At 38.0% G+C, this 10,864-nt stretch overlaps 1 protein-coding gene across 8 annotated transcripts; it reads left to right on the top strand.

The window, feature by feature from the left end:
- The first annotated feature begins 239 nt into the window (after positions 1-239).
- On the top strand, positions 240-10,189 carry LOC112720084 (uncharacterized). 8 transcript variants are annotated; one of them, XM_025770896.3, is made up of 10 exons: positions 290-565; positions 660-729; positions 810-999; positions 3,663-3,712; positions 7,161-7,533; positions 7,651-7,886; positions 8,342-8,557; positions 8,661-8,752; positions 8,882-8,983; positions 9,705-10,189. In XM_025770896.3, the coding sequence occupies exons 5-8, from the start codon at positions 7,161-7,163 to the stop codon at positions 8,682-8,684; spliced, it is 849 nt and encodes a 282-aa protein (XP_025626681.1). In that variant the 5' UTR covers positions 290-565; positions 660-729; positions 810-999; positions 3,663-3,712; the 3' UTR covers positions 8,685-8,752; positions 8,882-8,983; positions 9,705-10,189. The 8 variants fall into 8 exon arrangements, 4 of the variants coding, with proteins under 4 accessions (XP_025626681.1, XP_025626678.1, XP_072062480.1 ...); XM_025770893.3 differs by having other exon boundaries at positions 9,700-10,189; XM_072206379.1 differs by lacking the exon at positions 3,663-3,712.
- The last annotated feature ends 675 nt before the right edge of the window (positions 10,190-10,864 follow it).

Below are 10,864 nucleotides of genomic sequence, written 5' to 3'. Positions count from 1 at the left end.
AAAATATCCAATTTTTCTATTATTATAGATCCTACATTTGAATTTGAAGATTTCCATATAAATTGAGAAGGAGGGAATTGAATCAATTTAAATTTGAATAAATAAGTTATGTAAAATTTTGTTTTTAGGAGATTATTTATAATTTTGTCTCTTGATTATGTAAAACAAAAAATACAAAAAATACAAAAAGAGAAGAATGAGGCCTTAATATATTCTAGCTCGACAACAAAGTGTAATATGATTTACGTTTAGTCTCTACTATATATAATAATAGTAAAATTTACACTACACTACAGCAGAGGCGAAACCTAGTGGCGGCTAAACAGCGGCCGTGGCCACAAACGCTGCTAATTGAATAGATCCCCGCAGAGGTCAGCTGCGGTCTAGAGAGAAGCCGCAAAACGACCCTGGGTAGCGGCCATGCACTCAGAACCGCTGCCAATTTTGGGCTCTATATAACTTCAATCCTCTTTATTTTACCCATCCTCTTGGCACGAAGACAAACACGATCAGAGGCGCGAAGAGCACTCAACCTTTCCGCGAGAACACCCAGAAATCCCGCTAGGTGAGTTCCAATTCATTAATTCAATTCCCCCTTTTAATTACCCTACAACTATTAATTGATTCCCCCTCCCCCCCAATTTTGCAAAACCCATCAGTTGATTTTGGTAGCGCGCCAAACACGAGCGGGAGCAGAGCCGCGCAATATCAGCACAAGAACCCACCCAGGTGAGGATCCTATAATAAATGAATTTTTCAATTCCCCAGTGTCATCATACAACCAATAATCGACTCCCCCAATTTTGTAGAAACCCCTTGCCAAATCCCTGACCTCTGCTCCACCCGCCGCTTCTGTCTTGGCTGTCGAATCGCGCAGCTGCCAACCGTGGTCCTATAACCGGCGAAGAAGTTAAGCATCCCATCGATCATGCGTGAAACAGCTACAACGTCCTCCACTCTGCGCCAATCTTAGCTATTGCGGCATCTCCCCTTTCACTGGTTTGTTCTTCCACATTGATCCTTTCTTCTGGTTTTTCATTATTGGTTCAGAGATATGAACAAGTATTTGTGTATATCTTTTATATCTGATTTAATTTTACATATTCTGTGATTCTCAATTGATTGTTCATTGTTGCTTTTTTCCTCCCCTTTTTCTTACGATTGATCATCAATGCCAAAACTGAAGAAGTGAATGATGATGAGAAACTGTGTTGTTGTTTGATCATGTGTGTGTTTTTATTTTCACTTTGAAGAATCAACAGTGGTAATAAAAGAAGAAAAGTAGATAGTTGTTTGCTGCATGTATATGTACAGATTAGCAATAGAGATTTTCAATTGATGTTTAATCTCCTGAAGAACCTCTGCATAAACAGAAGAACATAGCTAATAACAATGTTATTAAAAATAGAAATAAATAGTATAATTATAGATTTATGATGTTACAGTAACAAAATTGGAGACACCTCAATGAATTGCAGCAAAATGTATATGTGTAATGTGTAATGAGTAATCCATATTAATTATGAGAAGTGTGAAGTGGGAGAGATAATAAGAGAAAATTGTTACAGGACAAACACTTTGTTTGTTCTAAAGTTTGATTTGAAGTGGTCTTTCAATCAAGTAACTGGAAATTTATTTTAAGATTTAAAAAAGTTATAGGTAAATACAGTTTTATCAAACTTTTTATAGAAAATCTTTGTAGTTTACAATACCTTAATTATATTCTCATGTTATATAAATTTTCTATTAGATTCCTAACAAGTGCCAATAGGTGCTGTTAAAGAGAAAAATGCAACATTCGTAGAAAATGTAAGATAAGATAGTAGAAGAAATATTCGTATCCATGTTATTTTCAAAACAGTTTAATTTTCAGTGCAATGGCAAGGTATGGGAGTTAAACTCTGCCAAGTAGCCAACACTTTAATATAGTAGTAGAGAAGTTGAGTTAAAATACTTAATAGCTCCCTTTCTGCAATTCACCTCTTTTGATGCACCATTTTCTTAAACCTCTGTTGACTCATTTGATCTGAGCAGTAGTCATAACGCAATTCTTGTGTAACTCTACATATCTAATTCAATATACGTGCTGGTTACAGAAGGCAGAGAGTATTGATTCAACTTTGTTAGCATTCATTCTATAACAAGTAAATGGTCATGATTGGATTGGGTATTTAGTATACCAATGCTTGTGCTATTGTAACCTTCATTGCATAAGAATGCAATGTAAGAGTCCAAATTAATGTCATAGATTAAGCCTGGGTCCAATGCTCCTCTAGGGTTGATTCTTCCTAAACCAGTTCCTAACTCAGTTGAATAGTCTTTCATGGGAGTAGCTGAATCATAGAGGTCAAAGTAGATTAGCAAAATCAGCATGAAAATTTAAGGTTTAATTATCCATGTTAGAATATATTACCTTTCTAACAATTCAGATGGTTCTTTTAGTTTCATCAAATTTTCAATTAGGTCCTTATAGTTTAAAAGTGTAATTGAGTCTTTATATTCGATAAAAACTTTTAATTTGGTCATTTCTAACAATTTTTGGTTGAAATATTCATTTTTGTGTTTGATGTAGGATAAGTTATGAAATATTCTAAAAGCAAATATTTTAGTATCAATGTATTTTTTTTTTTTTTGCGAAAAATAACAAATAGTGAAGATCTAATAACAAATTCTTAAACGGTAAGGACCTAATTAAAAAATATTAATAAAATTATAAGGAATAATATAGAGTAATTAAACCAAAATTTAATATCTCAATTCCTTAGTTCTAAACCCATATTTCATTTTTTTCCCAAATATAATCAGCATTTTGTGGTGATGAATTTTTTCCATTAAAAAGGTTCTCACCGGTGGTCATGAGAGCAGACTTGACTGCAGCCGGAGACTATTCACGGTGGAATCCTAAACTAATCTAGTTTTAATTAGGATGCTTGTTCTTGGACATTGTCGATAATTAGTTCTGGGCTAATCTAGTTTTAATTATTAGGATGCAAGTTCTTGGACCTTGTGTATAATAATTTCCTGATTACATTGACTATGGCTATCTAGAAGGAATGCTACTTTCAAGTTGATCTTTTCAAACGGTCACATCTCAGGTTGATAAGATCTAGTCGTAAATGCATTTTATATTGAGAATAATATCTCCTAAATAATGTGACATTATCAATATGAAAGTAACACAAATTAATTTAATAGGAGATTAAGCATTGAATCTTGCTGGCGTAACAAAAGGCAATAGAGACAATGAATAAAGTGGCTATACTCAATGTACATAATACTTTCATGCTGGTCCATCACAAATTTGTTTGGCTAATTGGATTTGGTCATGCTCTTATATTGTAAGATCAATAATTGCAACTGGATTCGAAGTAAATTCATCGACAAACTTTCTGTGCTCGAATACGAGGCATAATATATATACAATTTTAAGATCCTATCCTCTATCTGTTATAATTCTTAATTTAGATTTTTTTTAATTGTCTTTTAATTATAACTTTCAACCCTGTTTTAAGATATTTTGAAGATTCTATTCACTGTACGCTATGATTTTTAGTTATATTTATTGACTTATTCATTTTTTAAATTTAACGGTTAGTCTTGTTTTCTTTTTCAAATTTTAAGAAGCTTTTCTTTGTCTTTTCATTTTTTGGACTTGGAACCAGCAATTCTCTCTACCAGTATTCTTTTCTGAAAGCACAGAATTTTGTAATGAGTAAGCCTCCTTCCCAATACCTTTCGTGTGCTTCATGTTATCCGGGATGCAAGTAACTTTGTTTATGTTTCCCTTTTGAGTTATCCCGTCGCTCCCTACATGGTTTTGCTTGTATATATTGTCGAGTTTATTATGTACGATACTCTCCCATATCATAATTGTGATACACTGTTATTGGTTCTCCTAACACACACCCCATTTTTTAAAATTTTTTTTAGCTCCATGGCTTTTTTTACCAAGTATCTATTTGTATGTGCTATTTCATTTTTTAGACATTGATAAAAGCTGGATTACAAAGCCACGAGGTAGTGTAGAATATAGGGATGGACTGAATAGATTCCTTGACTTCGCATTTGCCAATGCATCATCCGATGGGATGATACATTGTCCATGTCCTTTGTGTGGGTTCCGATTTTTTCAAACTAGAGAAGCTGCATACGATCATCTTCTGATGAAACCATTTCCCCCTAACTATACCCTTTGGTTACATCACGGTGAGAGGATTGTAGACGAGAGACCCAGCGGTAGGGAAGAACTAGATCCCAATTTAAATTCAGGAGATCAAATGCGTGACATGGTCCACGACGCATTCAATTTGCCGGGACTGCAGAGTGAGGACGAAGATTCCATGGATGGGCATGATGGAGACGTTGCGGATGGGTTCCCGTACTTATCTGATGAACCTAGTCACTCTGCTCGTGCCTTTCAAGACTTGCTTAAGGACGGCGAGCAGGAATTATATCCGGGATGTTCAAGATTCTCGAAGCTGTCTTTCCTGGTGAGGCTGTACCATATAAAGTGCATGTGCAGAGTGAGCAACAAGGCTTTCGGATTGATTTTAGAGCTATTGGGGGATGCCTTTGAGCATGCACAGATTCCAAAGACCTTGCACGATGCCAAGAGGATCATAAGGAAGCTGGGTATTGAGTACAAGAAGATAGATGCATGTCCGAATGACTGCATGCTATACCAGGGTGACGACCACGACCTGTCTAGATGCAAACGGTGTGGAGCATCCAGGTGGAAGCAGAAGATCAGGAAGAATTCTGTAGTAAGGATCAACGCTGTTGTCAAGAAGAATGGTAAACCTCAGGCGGTGAAAGTTCTTCGTTATTTTTCTCTGATTCCACGGTTGCAGCAGTTATTCATGTCCAGCAAGACTGCTGTGGACATGTTGTGGCACAAGAGAGGCACCAACCCTGACGGTTTCTTGAGGCATCCCAGAGATGGCGAGGGTTGGAAAGCATTTGACATGAGATATACTGACTTTTCTTGCGATCCGCGCAGTGTTCGCTTAGCCTTGGCCAGTGATGGCTTCAATCCTTATGGAAACCTCAGTTCAAAGTACTCAATATGGCCAGTGATTCTTATTCCATACAACTTACCCCCCTGGATTTGCATGAAACAATCCAACTTCATACTCTCTGATTATTTCCGGTCCTAAAATGCCTGACAATGACATAGATGTATACCTGCAGCCCCTGATCGATGAGTTGAAGCACTTGTGGGCCGATCTTGATACCTACGACGCCAATGAGAAGGAAACATTCAAGATGCGTGCTGCGTTGATGTGGACTATCAGTGACTTTCCTGGCTTGGGCAATTTATCTGGTTGGAATACGTACGGCGGGAGAGCCTGCCCCACGTGTAACTTGGACGCCGAGACTATGCGACTCACCTTCAGTCAGAAATGGTGTTATATGGGTCATCGGCGCTTCTTGAATCGCGATCACAGATATAGACAAGACCGGATTAGATTTGATGGTAAAGTAGAGGATAGATTCCCACCTACCAAATTGACTGGCAGGGATGTCCTGAGACAATTGGAGGGTGTGCCCGTCTCACAGGGCAAGGTGCATGCGGTGGGCGGTAAAAGAAGACATGGCCAGCAGACCGTGGTGCAAGACAAGTTACCCTGGAAGAAGAGGAGTGTATTCTTTGATCTGCCATACTGGGAGAACAACGAATTACGTCACAACCTTGACGTCATGCACATAGAGAAGAATGTGTGTGATAATATTGTATTCACCATGTTGAACGAGAGCGGTAAATTCAAAGACCACCTGAAAGCTCGTAAAGATCTCCAGTTGATGGGAGTCAGGCATGATATGTGGCCACTTGAAGGTGGAAAGTATCCCACTGCAGTCTTTACGATGTTGAACTCACAGAAGGATGTCTTTCTTAGGACCATCAAGAATGTGGTCTTTCCAGACGAGTACTCTAGCAACATCTCTCGCTGTGTTGACTTAAAACAGCGCAAGTTATTTGGTTTGAAGAGTCATGACAGCCATGTCCTAATGGAACATCTATTGCCAATTGCGTCAAAACACGTATTGCCCACCCAAGTGTCCGCCGTATTGGCTGATTTATCAGCCTTTTTCCGACTAATATGCAGTAAATGCATAGATCCTCAACAACTTCCTCTCCTTCAGGATCGTGTGGTCCATACTCTGTGACACATGGAGATGATATTTCCACCTTCCTTCTTCACAGTCATGGTTCATCTAATGGTGCATTTGGTCGAGGAGGTACGTCTTGGTGGCCCAGTGCACTACCGGTGGATGTACCCAATCGAGAGGTAAAGTTCTACTTAAGCTTTCTCGGCCTGTTTTATTAGGAAATCCGTCACCTAGTAATTTATATGTTACATTCTCGAAGGTACCTATGTCGTCTCAAGCAGTACGTGCGTAACAGGGCACAACCGGAAGGATCGATAGCCGAGGGCTACCTATCCGAGGAGATTCTCACATTCTGTTCAAGATACTTAGATAACGTCGAGACTAGGATCAATCGACCGACGCGCGTTGACGACTGGTCGAGCGATGCTCCGCCGAGCGAGATTGCCAATATGTTCCCATAGAATGGGCCCAAAGAATGGTTCCATCACCGAAAGTTTTGAAGCATTTTTTCCTCTGTGTCTAACTAGAATAAAAAGTGCTAATAAATATCAAAAATGGAAACAAAAGGTGCAACAATAATGCAAGGCAGAGGACTTTGGAATTTTTATTCGATACATAAAAATCGAATTCTAACACACAGTTATAGTTTGAGCATCTTCTTTTCTGTTGCGACACGAAATTCCACACATTGAAGACACTAGCTATATCAGTTTGGTTTTGCAAGTATTGGGTGTAAGCACAATATAATCCTGTCCATTGTGCTTTTGTTTACTAGGCTTTATATTTTGTTTATTTTGGTTTCACTTGGTGCTATTACTTCTTCTTGGCCTTAAAGTTTCATGTTTTGCTTTTGTAATGATGAACCTCGCTTATAAAGAACAATTTGATTATTCTAGCTTATAACCATGTCTTGTGCTGAGTAACTCATCGCATTGGATACAAGTAATTTTTTTGGGTTCTAGTATATAATAACAAAAATTACCCGCATTATGTGTTGTTGGAGTTAATGTGATGATTTTTTGCCTGCATCATGTTATTATGAATTTAAGATGGCTAGGAAAGGCCAGTTTACAAAAAAAGCTAGATCAGGACCAGCATGCCAGCAGTCTCAAAAGGCACCGGCTCCGGCCCCGTCTCCGACTTCGGCTCTCCACCAAGATGACTCTAAAATTCCCCCAGCAAGCTGTGGTAGTGTCCAAACAACCGTACGCCCGTTCTGTCCACCGCGTAGTGAACCAAGGCCTGCTCCACAGACGCGCATTTATAGCAGTCAGAACTCAGAGCTGGGACACGTAGACTTGGACGAAAATGCTCATGAGGCGGATTCTATTGATCAAGAAGTTGATGACCGCTTTGCTGCTTCTAGAGCTCAGAATCGCAGAGGACGGAAGACCACAGAGTATTGGACGGTTAAGACCATCGGTAACTATCTATTAGATTTAACCTGCTCAATTTACGCTAGAGTATGTGTTATTTATTTTTCTTCGTGCAAACGGTCTACAACGGAGACATATATAAAGGTTTATAATTGGCTTGTAGATTCCGATGGCATAATCAAGCCGGCTAAAGTGAGTGTGAGGGAGGCTATGGAACGGCCCAATGGTAGAAGGATCATGCTTAGGTTCAACAATGAAAAGCAGCCAGTTGGAGACGAAGCTGGACTGTTGAGTGGCGTTCTTGGTATGCTGGGGTCTGACTACGGAAAATTTCCTATCTGTGAGGAAAGTTGGCGTCACGTTACCACTAAAGACAAAGTCTATAATAAATGTGTCAAGGTAAGAGTTTATATCCGATCCAAGTTAGATCTGCTTATTCATGATCAGAAATGATTTTTTTAGGAATAGTAATTTATTCTTTAGTTATAAATAACCTAACTATAACACAATGTGTTTGTATATGAAGTGTTCATGAATGCACCCTTTTAATTCACAAACTTGTGTGTACTCTTAAGATATGGGTTGGCATTTTTTTTTAACATGTTGGCTTATGGATTGCTGTTAATGACATTATACAAATTTCGGTTCTTTGTGCGTTTTTTAAATTAGTATTATATTTCAGTCAATAGACATCTTTTACTCTATTTTTTTGGGTTCACGTCAGTTGGTGCAGCTTCTTCGATTTATTCTTTATTGCTAAAAGATGTGTTTGTAATGTATGGCTACCTTTGACCAGCTCCCTGACCAGGGAGTATTCCAGCAAATATTTTTAACGAATCGTGTCATTCATGCAGCAAATCTTTCAGTTTGAAGAAGATAGTGAAGGAATAATAAGAAAAAATATTTTGAAAAGTATGGGGAAGTCCTGGAAAGATACAAGGCTGAGATTGTATGATGATTACTACGAGCCAACTTTGTTGACTGAAGAAAATATCGAGAACCGTCTGCCGGGAATTGATCGAGACCACTGGAGATGGTATCTTGATTATCGCGCCAAACCTAAGACGAAGGTAAAAATGTTATTTATATTAGTATAATATAGTACAATCACCTTTGCATTGTGTCTTTTATAAAACAGTTTCTAATCCCCGTTTATCTCTGATGGACCAACAGGAGAAGTGCAGGAAAATGCGGTAAATCGATCAAAACAGATGTATACCCACACTGGCGGTTCGAAAAGCCTGGCTCGGCGGAGGGAAGAAGAGGTAGTGTAATTTTTTATTCACTCTATGATTTTGTACTGCTCTGCTTAATTCAATCCTTGGACTATCTTTGTGTCTACATTCTCCCTAATTGCGTGGTTATCGGTGATGGATTGAACTTTGTTATTTCAGTCAGAACAAGAGGGAAGGATAATTGGTAGAGGAGAGTTGTGGATCAAGGTTCACAAAAGAAGGGATGGCTCTTATATTAATGATGAGGCAAGAGAAATTGTTGTAAGTACAACTTCATATGATTAGTCATCAAAATTATGATTTCTAATGCATCCATGGTTCATTGCTGCTTTTTGGTTGCCCATTCCTTGTGTGCTGGGCTGAAAATAAGTTGTGGGTTTCTTTTCTTTCAATGTCTACAAATAAAATTGTTACATGTGAAGGAGTTAATTAATTTACAAAATATCTGTATGACCGAAAAGGTTCTTTATTTGGGCAGAAATTTTGTTAATTGCTTTATGAATAATGATGTTTTAACAGCTCTAATTAGTTGTTTCAAAATAAATACGTAACACATGATTAGGAGCAATTAGTCAAAATTACTAGAATACTAGTATCGATTTATTTCTTTGCCCATTTTATTTGTTTATTTATTTATGTATTTATACATTTACTTAAATGAGCGATATTCTGAGAGCGTGTAATAGGTATTAAGTTTAGTAGAAGTTGTAATATAGCGAGAACAGTAGAATTTTGTAATCCAAGTTTAGTAATAGAGTAAGAACAGTAAAAGTCTTGGAATCCTGGGAGTTCTGAATGATGAAAACGATAGCGTACTTGAGTGTCTTGTGGTTGCTCATATTGATTTTGTGACAGAACTGGAATCCAATCCCTATGCATGCTTATGCTTATCGTGTGCCTCAAATATAAACTCAGTTTAAGTTTAATTAAGTTGAATGTACTTGAATTTGTTTCATATTGTTGTTTTATGTCTGTAGGAAAGACTTCTAGAGATTGAGCAATAGGATGAGTCCTCCAGAGAGTTGTCCCAAAATGATTCCATTGCTCAGGTTTTTGGAAGAGAGAAACCGGGTAGAGTGCTTGGAGTGGGTTTTGGACCAAATCCTAGTCAACTCTTTGGTACAAATTTGCAACCGTTAGTAAACAGAGTCCAAGTAGAGGAAACGCAAAGGAAGCTGAATGAACTACAGACAGAACTAGAAGCCGAGAAATTGAAAAGGAAGGCGATGGAAGATGAAGCAGCAGCAGACAAGAAAAGGATAAAGGTAATGGAGAGTGCTTTGATTTATCTTTTTTAACGGCAAGGTGAGGAGCTGCCACCAGAGATTGCTGCAGGGATGTGTTCAATGGAATGATACAGTAATTATTTTGGATTGATGCATACTTTTTTTTAAGTAGACTACACAACTCTTAGCAAGAGATTATATTTTGTTGATATTTTGATAAATACATTTTGGTTTGTGGATATTTTTCTGATTTTGTTACAAGTTTAGATTCTATCCATGAATATAATCACTTCTAAAATAATTAGAAATCCAAGGAACAAAACTTGATAATATTTAAGAAAATTTTATGTGATTTTATTTATGAAAACCCAAATTCTGCGTTTCTATTTTTTTTTCTTAACTTGGCGACGGTTTTAAACCGCCAAAAAGTCTAAAAAAAATAGGACACTCGTATCGGAGATTGCGGCGGTTTGCAACTGCCTGCAAATATGTAGACAACCCGTCCTATACTGCGGCGGTTTTAACAGAGCCGCAAAATTCATTCCAAATTACAAAAATTGAGTTGATTGGCGGCGGTTTTAGAACCGCTGATAAACAAAATGCCAATCGTGGCAAACAGGTTTTGCGGCGGTTTTTTCAACACCTGCTGCGAAATACGTATTTAGCGGCGGTTATACCAGCGGTTGCTAGAAACCGCCGCGGAACTCACTCCCAGCGCTCATAACCAGGGTGGTCTCGGTAGCCGCCGGTAAACTATTTTGCGGCGGTTTAAAACCGCCGCTAAAGGGAGAAAAAACCGCCGCTAAGTTTCGCCTCTGCTGTAGTGAAGATTTTCATATAAATTGAGAAGGAGGGAATTGAATCAATTTAAATTTGAATAAATAAGTTATGTAAAATTTTGTTTTTAGGAGATTAT

The sequence above is a fragment of the Arachis hypogaea genome, chromosome 11 (assembly GCF_003086295.3).
Source record: "Arachis hypogaea cultivar Tifrunner chromosome 11, arahy.Tifrunner.gnm2.J5K5, whole genome shotgun sequence".
Taxonomy (NCBI): Eukaryota; Viridiplantae; Streptophyta; class Magnoliopsida; order Fabales; family Fabaceae; genus Arachis; species Arachis hypogaea.
This window is presented reverse-complemented; position numbering and strand designations above follow the sequence as displayed.